This window comes from Diorhabda sublineata, chromosome 9 (genome assembly GCF_026230105.1).
Source record: "Diorhabda sublineata isolate icDioSubl1.1 chromosome 9, icDioSubl1.1, whole genome shotgun sequence".
NCBI lineage: Eukaryota > Metazoa > Arthropoda > Insecta > Coleoptera > Chrysomelidae > Diorhabda > Diorhabda sublineata.
In genome coordinates, this window is record NC_079482.1 from 23072307 (window position 1) to 23097532 (window position 25226).

General features: G+C 31.9%; 2 protein-coding genes across 8 annotated transcripts; one reads left to right on the forward strand and one right to left on the reverse strand.

The window, feature by feature from the left end:
* Positions 1–15747: 15747 nt before the first annotated feature.
* Positions 15748–16769, reverse strand: LOC130448711 (uncharacterized protein C7orf50 homolog). The gene has a single exon (XM_056786186.1). The coding sequence runs from the start codon at positions 16716–16718 to the stop codon at positions 15798–15800; it is 921 nt and encodes a 306-aa protein (XP_056642164.1). The 5' UTR covers positions 16719–16769; the 3' UTR covers positions 15748–15797.
* Positions 16770–17155: 386 nt separating this feature from the next.
* LOC130448637 (SWI/SNF-related matrix-associated actin-dependent regulator of chromatin subfamily E member 1-like) lies at positions 17156–25039 on the forward strand. 7 transcript variants are annotated; one of them, XM_056786079.1, is made up of 14 exons: positions 17156–17348; positions 17642–17717; positions 18164–18208; positions 19696–19736; positions 19791–19868; positions 20422–20631; positions 20692–20776; positions 22034–22141; positions 22270–22544; positions 23081–23260; positions 23416–23649; positions 23877–24057; positions 24110–24496; positions 24919–25039. In XM_056786079.1, exons 2-14 carry the CDS (start codon positions 17654–17656, stop codon positions 24948–24950), a joined length of 1920 nt encoding a protein of 639 aa, XP_056642057.1. In that variant the 5' UTR covers positions 17156–17348; positions 17642–17653; the 3' UTR covers positions 24951–25039. The 7 variants fall into 7 exon arrangements, with proteins under 7 accessions (XP_056642057.1, XP_056642058.1, XP_056642063.1 ...); XM_056786080.1 differs by having other exon boundaries at positions 22043–22141; XM_056786082.1 differs by having other exon boundaries at positions 17172–17348; positions 22049–22141.
* Positions 25040–25226: the final 187 nt, after the last annotated feature.

Consider the following 25226-nt stretch of genomic DNA (forward strand, 5'->3'; position numbering starts at 1 on the left):
AAATGGATACTACATACATTTATAGTTATAAACTTGAAAGTTTCTTTTTCTAACAAGTTAATATTAAAGACCTGTTAATGATATTTATTAAATACGATTTCAAAAGCTAAAACGAGACAAATTAATGCTATAATGATAAAACAAACGAAATATAGTGTATTTGGAGAATTTTGGTTTAATACACACGATGCAGTTGAATATGACTGCGTTGATGATTCTTAAAAAAATTCGTAGAGCCTAGGCATCGACTGAAAATGTTATCAATTATTTATCGTAATTTCACAGTTTCAAGTATAAACATTACATCTCTGTTAGAAGTTCACTTCGAAGTTTGAAAAGCCTAAAAGAAAACAAACGACGTAAAATAATTACCAAGTTTACAAAATCAAGATCTGAAGAAATGGTTTACTTGACCAGAATGGGAATCTGTCGGCGTGTTGAGGCAAGTATTTTTATTGAAAGGAAGCCAGGATTAAGCAGAAAAGCGAAATAATGTCCAGTTGTCCTTCTGGAACTTCTGTAACCACCAAAATATATTGAAAATATTGTGGTAGATCTAAATTAATGCGATTCATAAAGGAAAATCATCTTAAAAGGAATTATAAATGTAAACGACGTTGTTTGAGCTTTTGATTTGAATATTCCGGTTGTTGATAAATCTAGGAATGTTCCTTATGAACCTCAATTTAGGCCAATGTAACGTTTTTGGCGAAATTTGAAACAAAAATTATGTTTTGAAATTTGGGCAGCAGCTACAGATAAATAATTAAAAAAAGTATTTTGAACAAACTCTGGCAAACTCCAGATTCATCATTTCTTAATTTAATGCAATATTTAAAAACAGAATCTAGGAGATCGAACCGTAAAATATAATGTACTTAATATTTCGTCCTTAACTGACTCATTTATACTTTCTAATCACACATACTACTTATGAACAATTTTGAAGCTTGCTATATTACCACCATTTCGACATTTCATTATGGATTTCTCTTAATTGGAAACAAAACATTGTTTAAGAAGCATATTCCACGACAGCTACTGCGAAGATGTCAGTTAACCGGCGTAAGCAACTGCTGCTATAAAATTCCATCTTGCAGTGTTCCTTAAGATAAAAATAGCACTTAACTTTGAGTAATTCATCAAAATTATATTGAACATATCTGTTTATATCATCCATAAAAGTTGTAGTAGGAGCTGATGTGATTAAACTTGGCGTCATGGTATCGGAACTCTCGTAAACTGTATAATCTCGTTTCAGTGCGACAATTACTTTTCAGTCTCGAAAAGCGGCTTGGTTTAAAACGTGGTATAATTTCTCATTGAAATGAAAAGAATTTGAAACAATGAGCGTTCTTATTATAAAAAAACGATCAAGCTACACGTAAGAAATTCATTTCGAAGAAAATTATTTTCTGCCGTTTTCTAACGGAACAAAGTGAAATTCGTCAAGGAAAACTTAATCAAAATTGAATATAAAAAAAAGAAAAAGGGTTGCTATTGTTTGGAGTTTTGTGAGAATAGTTACATTGCTAAACAATGAACAATTGTTTTCATAAACCACATTATACAGGTACTAATAGAGAAAAAAGCATATTATTTATGACTAAATAATGTCAATACTTTATACAAGACTTCAAATTTGTAATCTTGAACTCGTTTTTTATTTTTTATTTTCTAGTTTTCGTACAGTTTCAAACGTTTACAGCAAGAAACTGACAGTGTACACAATTTCCCTGTTGTGTACGAAAAAGAAGAACCACAAATAAAGATAATGGACTCAATATTATTCTAAGTGTACAGGAAGAACCAGTGGTAGATTTATCAGCAGGCTGAGTAGGCTGTAGCCCAGAGCTTATTTCCATTAACCCTCAAGCCCTGAAGCCATATTGGAAAGATGGAAGAGGAAGATACTAAGAGGAATCTACGGAGGAGTACACATAGAAAAGGGCTGGAGGAGAAGAACTAATAAAGAATTGGAGAATTGGAGAATTGAACTTTATGGAGAAGCTATAATAAACTCGTTTATCAAGGAACAGAGAGTGAGATGGTTGGGACAAGCTGAGAGACTACATAGAGAAGGAATGCCAAAATTCAACTAATAAGGAAAAGGAGAAAGGGGCGAAATGTTCAGAATTGGAGAGGAAAAGCTGTGAACAGGAAGGAATGGAGAAATATTGTGTGGAAAATACAAAAGATAGTACTTTGATATATAATATATAAAACTATGTAATATTGCCATTCTTGACCTAGGCCTACATGGCCTGTAGATCATATTAATATATAACTTTAACGGGCTCCTATTCTAGTATGCAAAATATATGTGATGTTCCCGATGTTCAAACGTCGAACCACTTCCTTTAAATAAAATCCTCGGGTTGGCTAATTATTCGACTCGTTAGAACTTTATTTATCTTCGAGTTGTTAGGTGATTATCAAACACTAACATTGAACCTTTAAATGGAACTAAGATTCAATTTTTTTGAAAATATCGACAATATGTGTGTCGATTTAGCAGCAGCATGTAGCCTAGCGCGACAAATTTTGTTCAAAAGTTTTTCATTTGGATTTACGAAATTTAAAAAAAAAATTGCTCCCACGGAAAAAAGGAGTTTTGAAATATAAAATATAAAAGTAATTTGATAAAATTGAATCATAGTTTGAAATGCAGTGTATTAAATACTCAAACGTCTCTAAAGGCTTTGAAAAATTATAAATGAAATTCATCTATTTCTATAACTAATTCTTCATTTTTCAAAGACGGCAAAAGATAGATAACATACAAACGGAAAATCTGTAAATCCCCCACTGGGAAGAACCTAAAAACAAAAAAATCAAAACTCACAATAAATAACAATATTAGTGAGAGATACCAAGCGTTAAATGAAGATGATCTACATAAACGATCACAATTTTGCGAAGCAATTAGGAAAAAAATTGATGATTAATATTATTTTTTCCTATGAATATACATAAAAGCTGTTTGATGTGGAATAGTTATTAGTTTAAATCGTTCACTTCCCAATCGTCTCAATAATTCACAGTTATCAAAATAAATTTTGTTCAACCCGATGGATTTTCACGTTTGCGTCAGACAATACCTGAAAAATATAATTCCGACGAGGTTATATTGAGTTACCAGCAAGATTACCGGATTTATCTCCACTGGATTTTTTCCTGTGGAGTTATTTAAAGTCTAAATCAAAGCCTAGATACAAAATATAACGCCTGAAATGATTCAAAAGTACCTAAGATCACTTACCGACAGTTTAGGATTCTGTCAGCAAGTATACTTCTAATTTTTGTGTCAGAAAACGACTACGCTTGGTATAAATAAATTCAGCCATATCATATAACAGTAGAGCTTCGATTGGTTTACTTCGAACTTTATATCTAATTTGTTCGTTGCATTTGATTCTGTGAAACTCATTCCGTTCATTTGGCTGGTTGTGGATAGCTTCCAGATTCATACCGTTCTGCATTTCTGTTAAAACATGACAATAGAAAGAAAACGAGTGGCTTTTTCATTAAAAGATAAAATGAGACTTATAACGCGCTTGAAAAAATTTGAATCGGATCAGACATTAGCTATCGAGTTCGGTGTTGGTAATAACAGGAATGAAAAATAATTCTGATTCAATTATCAGGTACGCACATAATGTAGACAGTGAAAAACGCGAAAAGTGAATTAGTGAAAGTTGCTGTTTACACTTGGTTTTTGCAAAAACGGTCTTCTGGGCAGCCCAAATGGGGGTTCATTTTGTGTGAGATAGCATGAAGCTTGGTGGTGACCATCTCATAGTGAGGCATTCCAAGCATTGGATTTGGCGTTCCAGTGGCTCGCACGTCATGAAGAGCCGGACCACAACTATAATCTTACAACTAAATTGAAGATGTAGCTGCTATAAAGAGGAAGTCGACATTGAAGCAGACAAGTATTAAGACACTTCTTATGCCAAAGCATTAATTTTGATGAACCTTCGATTACACTTTGATTATTTTTTTGCGTACACATATTTTTGTTCTTTTCATTATATACATGTAGCTAAATCAAACAATTTATGAGTACATACTATGTTTATATAAATGAAAAACTTTTTTAGATGACGCCATCTGAAAGTTGTTCGTTCTATATTCATTTACATACCGAAAGTTGCGTTTTGAGTGTTCCATGTAGTGAAAGTGACAGCAAAACACTTTCGGAACGCTCTGGAGTAAACAACTTTAACTTCCTTAAATGTGACTCTAGTCACTTCAATAATGACAGTTGACAGATTCACTTCGATGATTTTGCATAACCTCAAATTATTAATTATTTGTTTTAGCCGAAGTTTAGTCTAAATTATTGATAGCAATGAATGATGATGAAGAAGAAAACATCACCGATGAAGAGTTACTTGAATCCACGCCACCTGATGTTTATAATTCTCTATTATTTATTTTCTTTCCTTAGTGTAATTAAAAAAGTTTTGGACCTTATGCGCTGTCTAAGAAATGTTGTGTCCTTGGCATAAAAATAACTATTCTGTTGTTGTTTTCCTTATTATTTATAAAAAAAACTAAATAAATGAGAAATAAATAAAAATTTCCAATAAACGAACTTTTGATTATCCAAACTACCTCTAACAACATAAGCTCGGATAATCGACTTTCTATTATATTCAAAATATAATATTAACAGTTTCAATTTCGTTATTTACCAGCTGCACCTCGTATGTTATAACAGATATGATGAGCAAAATTACGGAGAAATTCCAACAGTGCAGTCGGAAGCAACTATTAAACTAATTTTATCTTCCTTGTTGTCCTTCACAGTTGTAGTAAATTTTGAAATAATTCCGGTACAAAATTCAATCATTTGGATAACTTGATGATTAATTAATGATAAAATTATATCATGGTTGCTATTTTTTTAAGATAACTCTGTTTCTATCAAACTTTTTTGTGATAATTTATTTGAATAACATATTTTCAACAACAACAACAAAATATATTTAACCTTGATGACCTAAATATAAATCTGATATAAATACACAATACTTAATGAAATTTATTATTGTTTCCATAAAAATAACACAAAAGTTTCTCTACCTACTATAAAATGAGAGAAATGAGAAATATTGGCCGTGGACAAGACGACGCTTCGCATCCCCATCGGCGCCAGATCGCTGGAGATAGAACGCCAACTAGACTAGGTTCAAAACAAATCAATGTACATGAAACTAACGGGACTCTCAGAAATCGACGACACAGAATTGTCTCTTCTCGGTAGATATGTATGTCAATGGAAACTTGCCAATGAAGTCGGCAGAAAATAAATTATAATAGCGCTTCGAATCAAAAGATAACCAGTTACAATTGTACCTGGAAATTTTGTTTTTTTACTCAAAAATATTCGAGTTTTATATGCCAACGAAATTTACCAAACATTTCTTTGCTTATTGTTGTCGTTATAGAGATAAAATTTCAATGCAACATAACTTTTTTAACATTCCAAAATATTACCTTATTGTTGGAAATAATCCTCCAACAATTTTATCAGTAGCGTTTCAAACTTTATCCCACTACTCCCAAACTCAGTATATACATTAAATAGTCTTCATCTTCTTTCACGCTCAGTCTGTTTTTTCACACGACTTCTTTAATATCTTTAACACCTTCTTCAATAGTGTTAACTTTATCAATCTATAATTCAAGTTAATGAATCCCAACTCCTCTCGATGGAAGAAATGGTTTTTGCTCCAAATTGCAATAGATCTTAATCCGCTGCCTCCAACGTTGGACGCTGGTACGATTGGACGTATCGGGTGGTCGTAGTGTGCATGTCATTCGACGACAATGTTTTGGTTCCAAATTGGCATTGGCCACGGAAAGTCAGTTTTTTGATCCGCGCCAAATTTGGAATCAGCAGTTGTGGTTCTGGTCATCTTGAACGTGAACGTTACGTGTTTTGTACCAAATTTCTGATCAGCTCAGGATCTTCTAAAGTCGAATTGCTCTCTTCTATATTGAATATTCCAAAGATGAACGAATATGATAGTTTGTACATTTGCGAAAGACGTTTGGACTGGATTGCTTAGTTTACTTTTGAATCAGTCAGGCTTCGGTTACAATTGAGTCTGTTATCACTAATCAGTTGGCAACTGGTTGGTGACTTCAATCACTATTGTTTAGTTTAGTTTTTTTGGGAGTTAGCAGAAAAAAATTTATGACGAATTAACCTTGAGAACAGTATTTGAATAACTATTATATTTCTCCTTTCGCGCTTTTGGTTGCAATCATTACTTTCCACACTTAATATCGATTATAAAAACTATGAAAGATTTGGGCTTAGGTTGTCTCCATAATAAAAGACACTTTATACAAAAAAAGTTAATAAGATTAAACGCAGATGTTGAGTAAAACTGCCATTAGCATTCAGTCTACTTGCCATCTACGATCAAAAAAATATCGTTTACGTGATTTCTACTCGGGTAGGATGTAGCGTTATCACTTTCGAACTATTTTATCATAAAACACGCGTGCGACCTCGTTTTATATTTGCTTGTAAAAGAAGAAATTTATGACGCGACCGTTGAAACTTGATATAAATTTGAAAAACGAATTGCTTTCAACTACTGATTTTTTAATAAACTAACTACTACTTGTGTGATACACGCAACAATCTGATAAGAATTAGTTTTCGATTGTATCTTTTAGGGAAAATAAATAAAAAGCTTTTAGTTTGGACAAATCTCTGAGAGTTCAGGTTATCTGACCAGATTACTTAGTTACTGAGTTAAAAGTGACACTCAAAAAGTACCAATTATTAGTCAGTCAGCTAATAGTGACGTTTTCTTTTCAAAATTTTTCCTTATTATCTTTGATTGATGTTTTATCATGGTTCAAGGTTCCTAATGGATGCATACCATAAGTCCTCTTACCCAAATTTTCACCAGAAACCAAGCTGTAATCTTTTAGTGCATGAAACGAATCCTTAATCAAAGAAAAAGCAGAAAGGAATGAGATATCAGAAGAAGATACCTATCAGAAGCTAGAAATAACAATTAAAATTACTGGTGTAGTTGGAAATTATTGATAAAAATTATCTTACGTTCATAGATGATTCATTAATAGCAATAATCTCCAAAATGTTGCGTTGAATGAAAAAAAACAACAAAGCCATGCCGTTCACGACCCAACACATTCATTGGAGGATAATTACTGACACCAAAGAGGTCGTGAAGCTCTACTGGTGGTCCTCATATCTCACTGATGTCGATCGGCAATTTTGACGCAAAGATTCTTCAATTTTTTTTAGGAATATTTTTTTTTCTCCTCGTGAAACCGATTAATCATTCTTCCTGATCACAAAATTTATAATTGGGTATTCTTCCAGTCTTTGCAGTATATTATAACAGAGCTCTAAGCGTTTTTGCTTTCAGGCTTTTATGAACAGTTGTGCTGGTAATAATTTCTATAGCTCAAAGTCTAATAATTAGTGGAATTATAGTGAAAATGCTGTACATTTCACAAGTAGTCTAGTTAATTATCAAAATTATTTATATCCCCCAATCTCTCTTTCAATCCATATCAATTCAATATTACCACTAATACTATGGATTAATTCGAACATAATATACCACATACAAACAAAAATATTTTTGCTATTTCACCTACAAATCTCGTCGAAATTAATCTGACTATATAAGCCTATACCAAGAGAAAATTATTTTTTGTTCGCTAAAACTGAAAAAAAAATCGCTACAACGTTAATTTGAAATGTTAAATTGAATGTTTTCTAGAACTATGAATGTTAACAGTTCTTCTTTTTACATCACAATTACCCGTATTTGCCGATCGATACAATTTCCATAGTCACTTAAATTTACCCAGGGTTAGGGTATGACATCTACTTGTGACGGTTATTGAACCAGAAGGTTGTATCGTAGACTACGATAGATCAAAAACGTGTAAATCAAGACGATTAACCAACACGTACAGCTAGAAACTAGAAGCTTAAATATAACAAACTTTGTAATTATAGCATTCGATTAAGATACAGTTGTATAGTTGTATAGTTGTCAGGCTGTTTTATGAACGAGTTTGATTGTATAGTATTAAAATGTACGTAAGGCTTAATCTTTTTTAAATTGAATTACATGTAAGCAATTTGAAGATATTAACAAGCGAGGAAAAAGGATTGTGAAGAACGAAATTCCTAAATATACAAAGTGAAATTATTGATAATTTAGTAATTCTTCATAATAATTTTATAAAAATTGGAAGAATTTAAAAGAGATAAAAACTTTTAGGTCGTTGCAAACGTTAAATTGTTTTATTAAATTGCCTTTATCAATATTCCAAAAAATTAGTGTTGAAGTATTAGAAACAATAGACAAAAGAGTGTAAACGGCTTGGAGTGTGAATAATTAAAGATTAATATCACAAGAAAAGCGTTACCGACTGAATACAATAGTAAAACAGGTAAGTTACAGTCATTTCTGGATGCACTAGATCTATTACAACTAAAGTCAAATGAAGAAAATGTGAATTAATAATAAAAACTAGTTCAACTGGGAAAGCTAGACGATTAATAACCACAGAAAACCCAATTATTTCCCAAAATTTTCTCTAGTATATTCATGTTGAACGTTTTCATCGGGAATATGGATTGATTATCCGCGTAGAGTAGATGTGAAAAAAGCAATATGGGTAATTAGTCCATGGTAATCTACTCCGCACTTTTTTCCACCAATCTAGGATACTAATTTTTTAGACTGACAAGATATTTTATCAGTCCTATGAATACAGTTAACTACAGCGACATTCTTTCAGTAATTCTTTGAAAGAATTGAAAACTAAAGATATGGTGCATATAATCACTCTGGTTTATTTACGAATAGCGCATCAACAAAATGGCCGACGCCCAGTTGTCGTATCTGATCGCTAAATGGCGTTCGAGTCACATGCAATCCGCATGATTCGTTGATCCCAAGAATGATACATAATCACTTCTCTAACTTCTATCATTTGTAGAGTTGTTATTGATTTTCTTACATTCATTTGGTCTATCTAATGTCGTTGTCCGTTCATATTCTTTATCACCAATTCTTTTCTATTTAACAATTCTTTGAAGTATCACTATTCCAAATAGTATGTATGTACTAGTTTTCTTCAACTACCCTCTGTACTAAACTGATAATAGATAGTATTAAATACTTCATCCTCGTAGAATGTAACATCAAAGTTATCCACTTGAACACAAAACTTTGGCTCTAAATTCCATCGATTTTACTAATATAAAGTTATGCTCTAGTTGTTGGAATACTTTATATAATATTTGGAGAGTAGAGAGAATAAGTTTATAGAAGTTATCTATCGGATGATATCCTTATAAACAGTAGATATTTTGTAAAGAAAATTTGTTGTGAATATCAAACTCCTTTTTTCGAAACACAACTTTTAACAAGCAGAGTTACAAACTGAATAAATTTAGAAATATGAAGAATATTCGAGTATCGTTAAATACTGACAAAAGTTTTCTTGTAACATGGTAAACATGTTTTCTATATAAGGAAATAACTCCATTCTATTAAGCGACTACTACTTTTGTTTATCCGTTTCCTAGGGAGGACTAACGGTCATCTCTAAGAATTCAAACCACAAAATACGGGGAAACATGTTTTGTCTGTTTTTAGATTATTCGGATTACCTCCAAAATCGTTTTTATTATTAATCATCAACATGAAAGCAGTTTAACTTCGGATTCCTAAGACGATAATTAAGTTATCGTTGGGTGGCGTTTTACTTAAAATTTGATCTATTATATATTCAATACAAATCAATGTTCAAGTTAATAATGACGCTGGAAACGTTACTCATAAATTGAAGTGAATTGCATCATTTTCATCATTATACAATCCCGTCGATGAAGATTCCAAACAATTTTTAGTTTCACTGAAGTCTATTCGAATCATTGTTCGTTATTTTTTTCGAAAAAAAACCCTTAATGACAGATCATTTACATCAAATGCAGATCATTTCTTGACTTTGCACCGCAATTTTTTATCAGTTTCCACCATGATTGAACTTTATTACAACTTTTTTTACAAGAACGGAGGTAATTATTCAAGTATCCATTTTATTTGGGAGTCTACGTCGTTTTTGGAAACCATATAAATTTAGATAAACCACAACCTTAAGCTATTATTCAAGCATGCTTCATATCAATAATCTTCCGACCTGTCGAAGCATATTTGTTGTACATCAAATCTTTATAATTAAAGAAAACTGTCGATAATGTTTTTATTGTATTCCGATTTTGACGTCTTGACGATTCAGAATCCTTACACTGCTTTAATTCTGCTCAATAACAGTAAACTCAGGAATTATAACAAACTAGCAATACCCGTCGCGGCTTGGTTTATTGAACCTCTCGTAATATAGGGATAGTTCAATGAGAAATGACTTGTTATAAAGAAAAGATACATTTTCATTTAAAAATTGCACACTTTTATTATTTATACGATGAGCTACATAAAATTAACCATGGGAGAAACGGTTCTCTCTCAAATCGATTCCTGTCACTTTCAAAGAGTGACATTGTGATAAAGCGGCGAAATTAGTTTTTAGTTATTCACACGGGACCCATTTCTAAAAAAGAATCTCTTTGATATCTCGTTCGTCATGAAGAATTGCTAAATATATGGTTTCGTAATAAAAATTTTTGTTCAACTCTTTGAACCCTTTCCAAGTCGAATTTTGAAAATCGCAGAAATTGGTTTTTAGATATTTATATGGATAATGTTTAAGTGCAAAAACAAAGTCGATATCTCAATTAGCGACCGAGAAAAACGAAAAAATCGAATTTGCAAACATACCCCGTTTTACACCTTTAAAATCGAAATTTCGCAAAATCCTTTCTTAGCCTTGGATGGGCGTTGATGAGTGAATGGATCAATCAGTCAGTCAGGACATCCACTTTTATAGATTTAGATAATATTCCCCTTGAATTGTCCTGAGCGATTTGACATTGAAGATTCTTCTACACCGCCGTAAAACATTGCGATTTATTAAAAACATAGTTATAGCAAACAATCAACCAATCGACTTTCGTACATTTTCTCTTCAAATCCCTTTTTCATCATATCGTTCGTTGTTTCTTATTGTAAAATTCATTAATAAATTATTGTTGTGTAAGAGTCGTTTTTGTTTTTTAACCACTTCTAAGTTCAAAAAGAAATTAATTCATTATCGACCTCACATTCATATCAGTTTAAAATATCGATCCAAAGTTGTGTTCTCTCCCACATCGTGTACGAGAAGCAACAATATAAAAGTAACTTTTTATAAATTTGTGGTGATATTATTTTTTATACTCGCTGGTAATTTTTCTTAATATCGTTTTAACTCTTAAATATGTTTATTCAGTAAATTTTCAGTGGAATATAGTATTTTCTACTCATTTGGGAATCAAAATGAACAGAATCGAATGAAAATAATACCATACCAGACCACTAACCAATTGCAACAACATAGACCACAGTAAACCATCCCGGCTTTCCCCATTTGGAGAAAGTTCCATTTGCTTAAGTAACGTTCATTTTTCAGAAGTTGTTCCTGAATTTTCCAGCTTATATTTTTGTTAAAAAGCTGATAGCGTCCAATTTCATAATAAATACACTATTCACTCCTCTACTACTACACTACACTTTCTGGCGCCATCTTATTCTCATTATTTAGCCATGTGTGATTTCTGGGTATCCTTTAACCTAAAGGATCTAAGCTGAGGATAAAATACATGAAGCAATATGGTGACTTAAGGGTATTCCAAGCTTCAAGCTTATAAGTTGTGGAAAAGCAGATATTGGTGGTGATAACTTGAATTAACAAATTTAAAAGTCATATTTTCACCAAAATACGCGCTCTCGCCAAAAATAGAATGTGTGTTCACCAGAGGATACGCGCTCCCGCCGAATTTATAATAAATCAGATTGTCGATTTGGTGTTAGTTACATGATAACAAATAGATTGAGTCAAATAATTTGTGAACGATGCATTTCACTCGAAACTATTAATTGTGTTGCAATCAAATTTTGGGGTGAAAGAAGGATAATATTTCAGATGTGTTTAAGGCAGTGTAGCAACTCGATCAATAAAAAAATAAATCAACAACAAGAAAAAGTACAAAAGTACGATATTAAAAAAATGTATGAATTCATTTTCACTGTGTTTTTAATTTTTAGACCCTTTTATAGGTTTGTGTTGATAAATAGTCTTAATTTTAAGTCAATCAAGACGATTTACTGAGAAAAAATATATGAATAGGCTCTAGATTTACTGATATTTATCAACGACTTTCTTGAAAACTATCCGATTCCATGGTTTCAATCTGCCTACTCTACGCAACGAGTCGCCTCTTTTTCCTGGTTGATTCCAAGGCCTACTCCTTGGAATTTTACCGAAGAAATGAAAAGCTGAAGCAAAAAAAATATAAAATGATCCAAATAGAAAATAAAAATAAAATGCTAACCATCAAGAACACTGCTGACACTAACACACTTACTGTTGGTCTTGAGGTCAAGTATAAGCTCCTTTTTATTCAAATCTATTCTACCTACTCCTTCCTTCCTTAGTAATTTTTATCTGTTTTTCCATTCCCTTCCTTATTTCATTTTTTTTCTGCAGTTCTACAGCTGCCAGGTTATTACACAAAGAACTGAACTGGTACACCACAATCACTTTAAATTCATCTTCAACAACTGAGAACTCAGTCAAGGGCTGTCACTATCCCAGAGTTTCATATATACAAGTCCCAGTCTTATCGTTAATATATAGAAATTTCACTTGTTTTAAATTTACAACTGCTCTTTTGGATACGCAGTTGATGTGAATTTATAATTTTTTAATAAATTTATTTGTTACTGAAACTTCTTAATGAATATCAATTTGGAATATCGTGTCTGTTTTTCCAGATTTTCTACCTTCTTTTATCACTCTTAACGGTGTTCGTTAAAAAGCTAGTGGCGCATCCAATACGAATACCACTTCTTGAGGAAGAGTCTCGAGTCGAGGATGTAAGGTTACATCAATTCATAAGAGTATTCCTGACCTTAGAGGTTAATAACCACCACAGAGAAGTTGGTAGTTACAGATGCGTATTTTGCGGAACTTACACAAGCGTTATTGTGTGGATTGCTAGAAAAAATTTTGAATTCGCTGTGAAAGGTTTTAAGATTAAATTTAAATTTTTTTGTTTTCCTATTTTCGAAATATTCTTGTATTTCTATACTGGGTTTAAAAATTCATTCAATATGGTTGGTACACACTATATGCCTGAGAAAAAAACGAATTTATTGATAATAATCTCCTAAACATTACATAATCACTGTTATTTTGCACCTTCGCAAAGTGTGGAGTACTAAAAATCTTGTGACATATCTACTTTCCTTAAACACTCCCCCTCACTCTATAAATTAACACAGTTACGTCTAAGGTGTCCAGATCGTCTTAATGATAAAGGTGTAAAGTTAGAACTGTAGCCATAAAATACAGAGAATTAACTGTGTCTACCATAACTATACTAACTATACCTTACATCGATCCTCGGGGAATTATACTCTACAAAGATTTCCGTAGCCCCAATAAATTAAACTTTTCTTCCATATCTTTTCACTGCTTTACTATTCGATACACGAATTATATAAGTGCATAACATATTTCATTCCATCAACAATTATATTCGATATTTGCTCGTTCAATTTAATATTATTACATTATTTAGAACTTTTTCATCCAAATCCGTTAAGCAGTTTATACATAAGATGCTTATTCGAACATTCTGCAGCCGTCTTTTCCTTTGTTTAGTTGTCTCAGATGAACCCCCCGAGTAGTACGCATTAAATCAGTTTCTAACCTCACTTCTTGTTGTTCGGATTATTCAGACGAAGGGGTACTTGAAGATTTTCCAGCCTTAATTCTCTTTGCTGATTCTGAGGCTCCTTTTTTCTGTGCTGGAATTGTAGATCGGCCAATTGTTCGCCGTTTTAGAAGCATACTTGTACGATAACGCCGTTAAAAAATTCGTTTGAAGTTATTACATGTCAATCAGCAATCCGAATCTCACAATATATCCAATCCAATTGAACCGGCTATTTTTATATATTTTCCTCAATTTCCTTATTTTTGTTTAAAGTCTGGCAACGTTGTTTAAACGTGACCTCTATCTGACTTTCTTCTTCTTCTTCTGTCAATCTTATGATAATTGACCTTTTGGAGGTTATTAATTCTCGATTATTATTTCTATGGTTTATGTATATAGATGTATATCTGTGATCGTGATATTTTTGTTTTGCAGAAAAAAGGTTTTAATTTCGATGGTTGTGAAGCGCTTTTTAAAGAAATGAACTGAAATTAGTTTTAAAATGAGAGAAATTTATTATAAAATTGGATTAAGTCTTCTTTAAAGAAATCCATGCACTTTGTTGCACCATTGTCTTTTCGTGTTTTTTAGAAACCATCGAATTACTCAGTTTTCGCATTGTATTTTCAGGGATGCTCGTTAAAGCTGAAGTCTCTTTCAATGAAAAGTATTTTTCGTGGCCTCGATCTATTAACTTTGAGTAAACACTTCATTTTTGTCACAATCGGCAAACATTTAACTTGTTTGGTAGACATTCTAAAAAGCTCTATCGAACTTTATAATACACACTGTTCCATGCTATAATATATCTTCGGGCTAACCAATGACGGTTGACCATATTTTTTGTATTAAAACTACTTTGTAAAAAACTATTATGCAAGAACATAATTAATTAAACTTGCTTTCAATAATTCAACTACCGTAATCGTCGGATTCCTCATTATTAAGAGCCTCTTATCTGTTTACTAACCGCTTTAAATACCCAAATCCTATTGTACACAAAAGCTAAAAATGATTATTTTTATGGTCGTTAGAGTCACATCAATATAGAATAAAAGTAATTAATTTGATACGTTAATGAAACTTCAAGTGTCTAAGGGGCGCTGGGAATCGCTTAACTAAGACGTTAGTTCCCTTTAGAAGCGGTCAATGTACAATAAATTTTTCAGAATACTATAATAAATTGAAATTAGGTGAATTTATGATTCTTCAAAGTCACATTAATATAAGACAATAATTAAGTAATCCGAGACGATACGTTAAAAGAAGGTTAAATAAGGGAAACTTTGTATCAATTAACTATATGATTAGCTGATCCTAATGGTTCCAAACCCAAGTGGTTGTGAGGTTGTATTTCTGTCTGGGTTACATCCGTGCAATGTTGCCTAATTTTAAATAGAAAATTATTATGTCAGAACACATGGCTCGAAAAGAACTGACACAGACAAAGGTGTTGGAACTATACAAAATACGACCCAAAATATGGTCTGGTATAAATATACATCTTGAGCCACAGCCACTTTTGCAATTACAGAATATTGTATTGAGTAATTTATCTGGTGATAGATAATTCTCTGACCGCGCGCTAAACGAAAACAATTCAAAGTATAAAAAAATGTTACATACGAAAGTTGTAGAGAATTAAATTCTCTACAATATTTATAAGAAATACAAATAGCATTAAACCCGTAAAAAACGAGATATTTACAAAAAATATAAAAAAAGCGATTTTTCTGACTTTGGACTAAGATGACTGGACTGATATACATATTTCTCGTTTTTTTTATAAACATGGGGACCAGGATCATGGTGCAAAATCTCAATAAAAAATAAAGAAATTTAAACATGAAACACATTATATAAAATATATATTACAACATGTATTACATATAATTTATTCTTGTAAAGTTTGTACAATACCACGGGCTCTATTCACTTTAATAATGTAGTCTTCATCTGTATTTTCTTCTTCTGCTTTATCCTGTTCTTCTATTATTTTCATGGCTTCTCTCAAAATGAGTTTCTTGATAAATCCTCTTGACTGTGAAAAATATTCCACAGCTGTCTCCCAGAATTCTTCAGGAATCTTTGCAGAGTCAAAAAGATTTTGAGATAACCATATTTGTTTGAGTTTTTCAAACTTCCATTCAGTCCTACTATGTTTCCATTTCGATAAATAATTAAGGACATTTTCTTGCGTTGCTAGGGATGTTTTCAATTTTTTTGCAGCTAATTGTTCAAGATGTTTTTTTTTCTTTTTAGCTCGTTTAGATAGTTCACTATTTGTAATGTTTTTTGAAACTTCATTAACTGCTTCAGTATCAACTAACTCAGTTGTGTTTTCATCACTCTCTGTTTCTTGATCCTTCTTTTTCTTTTTATTCTTGACCTTCTGAACACATACTTCAGAATTTTCGTTCAACTCCACATTCGATTTTGTAACTTCCCGATCGACATTTTTACCATTTTTATTGAAAATTTCATTTGAAGATGTAACTTGTTCAAGTTTCACTTTCTTCTTTTTACTTTTATTTTCATTAATAAATTCTTCTTTCAAATCCTGTTCATTGTTTGTTAGTTCAGAAACAACGTTTATATTTTGCTTATCTATCTTTTCTTTATGTTTCCTTTTCTGTTTTTTAGAAAGTTTAGCTGCTCTGTTTTCTATAGGTTCAGTAACTGGTTCAGGTTTCGATAAATTACTTAATAATTCTGATGCTTTTTCTCTATTAATAATTTCCTCCTCGAAACTAACTACACCTTTCCTTTTCTTGCTCTTCTGTTTTGTTTGATTTTTTTCAGTGTCTATAATCATTTTTCACAAAATACTGATAAAATGCAGCATGAATAAAATGTGGTTATATACGTATTCTTCTTTTCCAATTCGTTTTCTGACCTTCAATTTTATAGTACTTCAGTAAGTATACTATAATGTGCTGATGTCACTAAATATATAATTTATGTATGTTTGCTCTTTTGATAGTCGTGGTAGTCAATCACAATATTGTTTGAATAATTATAAGTTATATAGTGAATTGAAAATAAGTCAAACTCACTCAATTACACTGTTTTATTTTATTTTTCATTAGAAAGTTTTACAACTTCCACGTAACTTTACCTCTAGCACCGTTTTCCAATTTTGTATTACTATTACAGAAAAAATATTGTTTTAATGTATATTAAATAACTCTTTATAGAGGCTCTATGTAGCTATGTAGCTCTATGTATAGAGCTACTTCTTTAAAGTAGTTTGTCATTTGTCAAAAATTTCTGAAATGTCAAAATTATTTTGGCTTGTAAACTTGGAAATTAAATTTTATATTTTTTCAGCTGTTAAAGAGTAATTATTTCCTTTTTGTTTGGTCTATCCTATAAATACTTAAAAAGATATAGTGTATTTTGTTCGTAAAATACACTATATGTTGCATTGACCTATTAACTTAAGGTGAGTGTACAGTTAGAAATACAAAATCCTCTAATGTATTTGTAAGAAAGAACTATAAGATCTTTCAGTTTGTATGTACTAAAAAGAATTGAAATATAAGATAATGTTGATTACTCAATTTAAATTGTTGGATTGATTGATTACAAATAAATAAAACTTTACAGTTATATTTGATAACTATTGAATCTTTTTCTAAAAATTCAAAAATGTTTCTTTGTATTATTCCTCATTCAAACAAACTTTAAATGTAAAATCATTTTTCATTTTGATTTACATATTAAATTTTTATGTAGGTTAACAAAGATATGGCACTTCCAGCTAACTACAAACAAGTGGCAATACAAGTGCCAAATTCCCAGTCCTCAAACCGTAAGATTTATGATTTTATTAATTGTACTAATATTTTTTTTCAGATTTATTTTTCTATTGTCAGTAGTTTTTTCTAGTAATGTTAATTTAGATGAATTGTTTTCTAAATAAGCTTAAGGTCGCATGTGTATTATTTTAAAGATGCAATTTGGATTACAATTTTAAAACGTGCATCTCAAATATTTATTCAATTAAAAGCATGCAACATAATTATTTATTTTGTATATCTTTAAGAAGCCTGATAAATACTGCACGTTTTCCTCAAACTTGTCTAATAAAACTATATATCACTTCAACTACTATACTTAAACAGAGAATTATTTAAAAGATTAAGCAGACATTACAAAATTGCGTTTTTCGTACATTGTAAAAATTGACAAGTTTATGGAAACATTGCAGTATCTTGTAGATTAGAGCTCATTGCTTCGTTTGTGTTTGTTGTTCAGATTTGCTGTCGGCAGGCGCTCCCATGACTTTCAACATATTGAAAGGTAACTGCGAAATTACTTTTTAATAAATAACACTCATCTATTAATCTCCATCACAAATCATGTGTGTCAAAGTTTATGATACCTGCCCATTTACCACAAAGATTTAAATCTAAAATTAAGTTTTCATATTCAAAATTTAATCCATGTTTAGTTCTTTTTCTATATTTTACCACATAACTTTGCCCTTCTGTATCAATTTATGTCTGTTTTGTCCCTTTTTTATAAAGGTCTAAATTGATTATCAACTGATTCAAGTCCAGGTTAACATAGATAAATTAAAATTTGATTTTAATGGTTAAAAAGTGCTAGGAGCATTAGAAACAACCTTTAAAAAATCATTTATTTAGAAATAATGTGGAATCACAAATTGTAAGCTTAAAAACCTCCACAGTAATAAATAGGTTTCATTTTGTGTCATTTGAAATAGTTACTTGTGTAAAACTAAAAACTCCATTGGTACACTTTGTTAAAAAGAATATGTAGAAACATTAAGTAAGAAGAGAAGAGTAGAAGTTTAGAGAAGTCTCTACTAGTCATGAAGGAGATATTTTATTAGACTTATAAACAGTTGACCCCATCAAAATACATGGTAATCTGCCATCTATGCTTCTAAAACTTGAATATATGAGGTGATCCCAAATTATGTAAATTAATTCTATTGCTAATAAAGGTACTTCTTTGCTCTTTTTGGAACTCCATAATAAGGGATATACAGTTAAAATTATTTAAATCAATAAAAATTTGATGTACTAATTTACTCACTCTTCAAAATTCCCCTGTACTTATGTGAAATGTGGTGGATGGTACCTTTATTGTAGAAGGTACTTAGCTCAAAAAATTTACAAACTTCTGAATCATTTGATTGCTCTTTTGGCAAATTCAAAGATTCATTAATCTGTGGTATTGATTGTCAATATTTTTTTACAATATCCTTACTTTTGATTCAATTTTTGAAATGAAAACTTGATTTTGATTCAATTTGCATTCCTTCAGTCTATCTACTCAAAAAAAATTGAAGCATTTTAACAAAAATTGCTATAATAGAACTAATAATTAGGTATCTGAAATAATTTCTAAAGCCTTGGCTGTTATTATAGATTTACTAATTTCTAGTGTGTTGCCAATATTTATTTTTTTATTATGATATATTTTATTTATAATAAAGTATAAGCAAAAATTTATTTATTTTTCTCGGTACTTACAGTAAATTATTTTGGTGTAGAATATTTAAGAATCCGGTAAGTTTGTTAAATATGAAAGGTTTATTTTATGCATGTATTTAGAATGATTCTTTATTTTATGCAGTATATTCCCATTAATATTTTTTCCTATAGATATTGCTTCAGTTTATTATTTATGTGTCAAATTTCATTCGACTTAATTTTTAATACATGAATCATTTCTTCTAAAAGTCTTTTATATCACATCATTATGCATTTTTTAATTTAAAAAAATTGTCTAAATGATTTATTTTGAATTTTTTATAGAACGACTAAGAGCTTCAGGAGGAGCTAGTTCTGCTACATCAGTGAGTTTCTAAAATCGTGTAATATTAAAAGTTTTACCAATTTTAATTTTCCAGAAAGAGACAAATCCTTTTGTTGCGTCCACAAATGGGCATCCAGGATTCGTACCACAAAAAATCGGAAAAAACACTGCAGTACGTTTTTTTATATATTTAAATCATTCATTCACTAAATAATGATCTCAATTTGAATAAAATATATTAAGAATCCTCAAATTTTCACAATTTTTCTGAATATATTGGCTCTATCGAAGGGACCAACAATCCCCTTAGTATGGGGTAAGGTAAAACAGGCAGACATTGACATGTTTTTATTTAAGTGTACATAGGATTCACTTGAAAGGCGCCATGATGTTAGGTTGTCAATTGGTAGTGTTGTATATGAAGTTTGTTGAAATAGATACAATTTCAAACTTAAACCAAATCACATTTTGTTGTTAATGTTGGGTCAATCGTATCCCCATGGCAATGTTAGTCTGTGTTATGTTATAGCAAAAATTATTCAAATAAAATCACTAATATGATGCTAAAAAACTTTTGGATTTATTTCTACTTCGTGTTGTGTTGTAACTTGAGCAACAATTTATTTAATTTGGAACTCCAGTTAAATAATTGATAAAAAATCTATTTGGTTCTAGATGAGTTATTTAAAATCAATTTTTAAAATAATTTTATTGTCTCATTTCAGAAAAATGAATCTAAAACACCAAAACCTCCCAAGGCACCAGAAAAACCCTTAATGCCATATATGAGATACAGTCGAAAGGTATGGGATGCTGTTAAGGCTCAACATTCTGATCTAAAGTTATGGGAAATTGGAAAAATTATCGGACAAATGTGGAGGGATTTGCCGGAAGAAGAAAAGAATGAATTCCACGAAGAATACGAAAACGAAAAGGTGTGTTTTTATTGATTATTCTAATCGTATGACTTGATTCACCAATAGGAGTGTTTTTAGATTGAATATGAGAAAACATTGAAAACTTATCACAGTTCTCCAGCATATATCGCGTTTATGGCTGCGAAAAATAAAGGAAAATCGGGTAAGATGAATACTGATAAATAAAAATACCTCAATGATAATTTTTTAACACATAGCACACCTAACATCACTAGCTTTGTATTAATATTCACACTAATATACCTGTTACGAGAAAGATCCCAATTTAGACATATTTGTGGTGTTGCCACGCTATACCAATGATTTTTGTAAATTTTCATGATTCCATGCAAAAAGGGATCACTAGAACATGTTTTCACAACATTAACATTTCACGTTTTCCAAGTTCCTCTAAAAAGAAAAGTAGCAATGCAAATAATACAAAATATTCTCCCTAACCTCACTAACGAAAAATAAGACGTATTGCTTCATTTCATTATTCCACTCCAGTATTGTTTTGTAGCTCTTCTTTTGGGTTAGGAAATAATTTAGGTCGTGTATGAAGATTGGTCTCAATCTGTTGTATCCTATGTGTTTTCTTTACTTCTTTGTTCACTTAAGATAACTGGCTTAAAATGCCCTCCTGCCACCCAGTTCTGTAAGTTACAAAACGATTGTTCCTAAGTCCTGGTCCTGGCTCTGCACATATTCCATTTATTCCTGTTGTATATCGGTTTTCTCTTTCTGCTTCTATGTTGCACTCTTCAAACTGTTCCTTCCATATGTCTAATATTTCATAATCCTCAATTATAATACTACCATTTGTAGTTTTTAGGTTAATTATTGGATTTCACATCTCTATATTTCCAAGTGAAGTTTTGAACTTCTTCCAAAGTTCTTCAAGACTCATTTCAGTGATTTTGTCTCATAATTTCATTATTTCTTCATCTGTTCTCTCCTGGTATTGTTTCTGTATGTCTTTTCTTTTTAGCTTATTGAAACTTTCATTTCTTTATTTCTCTCTTTCCACTGTTACAAGAAGATAAACATTTCCTATATAGAACCATCTTGTTACCCTCATATTTTTATCTTTAGTGTGTTTCTTTCAACCAAGCAAAAGTCAATGGTAGATCTATCGTTTTTAGTACAACAATAATTATTTATTTAATAAATTAACCTAGTACCCAATTCAAATGCCTTATATATTTGCTTGGTGACATTTTATTGTGTGTGTACCTAGGATGAGTAATAATTTTGCAGCATAGAAATGATTTCAATGTAAAATATTCTTCGGTGTGTATTGGTATGTATTTATTTGTGTCGCTAGCTTATTGCTTTGTGTCAGTGTATATATCTATGCTTAAATCACGCAATCGCACCATCACCATCCTCACCGTTTTTTTGGATTAACTAATTTCAGTTACACAAGGTACAGATGGAGAAACGCACGAGAGGCAGAGCAGTTCAGCCAAACAACAAGCAGCCGCTGATAGAAGAATTGAAATTCAACCAGCAGAAGACGAAGAGGGTAAGAAATTTTTCGATAACATTTTTTTGTCTATTCAAAACCGTTGATTGTACTGAAAGAAAAAATTTTCATGAGATTCTGTATTTTGGACTTGATGATATTGTCATTTGATTTGTACAATTTTTCAGATCAAGACGATGGTTATTCTGTAAAACACGTAGCTCATAGCAGATATTTGAGAAATCATCGTCTAATCAATGAAATATTTTCTGAGAGCGTCGTACCAGATGTTAGATCGGTAGTGACGATAGGTCGTATGCAAGTATTAAAAAGACAAGTGCAATCGTTAACTATGCACCAGAAAAAGCTCGAAGCCGAATTGCAACAGATAGAGGAGAAATTTGAGGCCAAGAAGAGGAAATTTATTGAGAGCAGTGAACAATTTCAAGAAGAATTGAAAAAGGTGAGTTTGGTCTATTTAAAATTTCACATTCAATGGTATGTATGTATATTAGGGTACCATGTACACTGCGATCTGGAGAACTCATTGTTTACAGCTGATAATTTTGAGTGTTGGTGTAGTGTAAACAGAGTGTTCAGTATGAATATCACCAATGGTTCTAAAAATTGCAACTTAACCATTACATTCCTTTTTATGAGGTTATTCAAAATCATAGGTTTATGTCAACATGCCCACAACCATGCATGCAGTACAGATTCAGCGTTGCATTCACAACACATTTATTCAAAATGGCTCGAAAAACTGTATTTTCTATTCGATTCAAATTATGTGTTAATTTTGATACACACTTCACTCTGTATTATGTGCTACTTGCAAATATTCTTGTGCTGTTTCTTTTCAATTCTATCTTTGCTATCGACAAATAGTATTCATTTTACTGTAGAACGTGGATAGAGCATTTGACATTAATTATTCGAGGTTATACATACAGATAATTTTATTTTCATAATATTTCTTCATCAAATTTGTTTATTTAGCATTGTAAACCTGCAGTAGATGAAGAAACTTTTCAAAAAATGGTGGAAAGGCAGTATGACATACTGAAACGGGACAGGAATAAGACGCAAGAAGATACAAAACCGAAAATTGAAGAGAACGGCCACGATAGTCCTGCCCCATCTACTCCGGCACAAGAACATGGAAACGGTCATTCTGAGGTAGTAAACAAATATTTTATTTAGTTTTTCAACTTTTGAACTAAAATTTTGAAAATTTCTTCGTTTTCATAAAAAATGTTTCATTAACATTTTTTTTATATTAGTGGTGCTACCATTATTAAAAGCTCAAAACTTTCGTAATATCTTCTCAACAGCCTATGGATCGAGACTGTGAGAAAATGGACCAATCTCAACATGGTCCACCTGCACCAACAGCAACAAACGGTCCTTCGCCGCCCCATGCAGAAAAAACCACACCCTCGGAACAACCACTCGCCTCTCACTACGCCCATCCAGATAATTCCCAAACACCATCCATGCATCCTTCTCACGAGCCATCACCGCCCCTTAACGCCGGAAATTTACACCCTCACGCCGCACCACATCAGGTTAGTTTATGGTTACAATTTCATGGGAATTTCTTTTTTCCAAAATTGGCATTTTAAATTGGAATTCGCGAAGGAAAATATCACATATACTTGTAAGAAGCTCTCCCCAAAAAAAAATCCAAAAAAATGACATTATGACAGCATTAGTCAAAGTTAACGACAATCAATTTAATATTAATCAATGTTTTATTTCATAGATATTAATCACTAATCAATTGAAATAATAGGTTGGCGGTCCACATCATTTGCCACAACAACCACCGATAGCCAATCCTCCGACAGCATCAAATGTTCCACCAAGTCAACATGGTCCTATGCCGCCACATCCACCTACAACACAAGGACCTCCGCCTCATCAAAGCCCTATGATGCCGCCTCAACAATACCCTCAACAATATCCGCCACCAGGTATGTTATAACAGACTGTTATAAAAGATATACTGTCAATTTAAAATTTCAGGTCCTAATCCTCAGTCGGTACCGTTACCAGCTAGGCCACCACATCCAGGTTATGTGGGTTACCCCCCTCAACAACCTTACCCTTCTCATCCTCAAGGAGGTTATCCACCGCCCGGACCTCCTCCTGCCGGTGGTCAGTACCCACCTCATCCCGGATACTATCATCAGCAATATCCACAGTATCCTCCTCCTCATGGCGGTAGACCTGGACATCCATATCCTGGTGGTCCAGCGCCCGGTCATGGCGGTCCTCCATCGGAAGGACAAACAGGTCCGCCGCCACAGGAAGGACAAATGTATGGACCACCGACCACCGGTGCTCAACCTTCAACGGACGCAGATAGGGGCCAGTCAGATGACGGACAAGGTGGTGATGAAGGAAAAATGGGTAAGATCTTATAGATAACTTTTATTTAGTTCAAAATTGTCCTAACTGTTTGTACTCTTGATTTTATTGAAGTAATGCTCCTAATTTCGCTAATAGTTGCCGCTGTTAATTTAGATTCTATACAGTGTGCTTCCAGGTATTGAGATTCATGTAGTGCCTAGCGTAAGGCAAGTATGTGGATAAAATTCCTCTTCTAAATCACAGAATGTTCTTCTACCAGTCAGTTACCATTATAACCTCTGTAAAAACTCTTATGCCCAATCCAGACTTCCGTGAAGCAGCTCTCCACACCACACGATGCATGTCGAGTGAAGGTGGCAAGAGTGTGTCATCTAGTATCAGTTTTCGTTCGGAATTTTTAAAATTTGATTATGGATTTTGCATTTAACTAGGTTCTAATATATCATGTAATTTTATTTCAGATTATCGAATTTCCGAGAAGGAAGAAAAGTAGAATGGATGGAGATAGTCTAAGGGTCGTAACATTTTTATACAATAATTATTTTGAATTATAAGCATTAAAAACCAATTATATATATAAAATCATCTGGTTTTCTATACCCAATTAAACCCCTATAATTTTTTAGAAAATTTGATAAATAAATAGTCAGAATTCAACCAATGCGTTTAGTCAAGCGTCGTGCTGAAAAGATGCTGTGGATAAAAGTGGAATGGAAAGATGAAGAAAGAGTAAATTTCAAATATTTTTAGCGTTAATCTCACGTAAAGG

What these genes read in the sequence shown, in the direction of transcription:
- LOC130448637 (XM_056786079.1), top strand. Translation starts at nt 17,654, where the DNA reads ATGGCACTTCCAGCTAACTACAAACAAGTGGCAATACAAGTGCCAAAT. An exon ending in AAATCGGAAAAAACACTGCA is followed by an intron (nt 19,869 to 20,421) that starts GTACGTTTTTTT and finishes GTCTCATTTCAG; the next exon opens with AAAAATGAATCTAAAACACC. An exon ending in AAGAATACGAAAACGAAAAG is followed by an intron (nt 20,632 to 20,691) that starts GTGTGTTTTTAT and finishes GAGTGTTTTTAG; the next exon opens with ATTGAATATGAGAAAACATT.
- LOC130448711 (XM_056786186.1), bottom strand. Translation starts at nt 16,718, where the DNA reads ATGATTATAGACACTGAAAAAAATCAAACAAAACAGAAGAGCAAGAAA.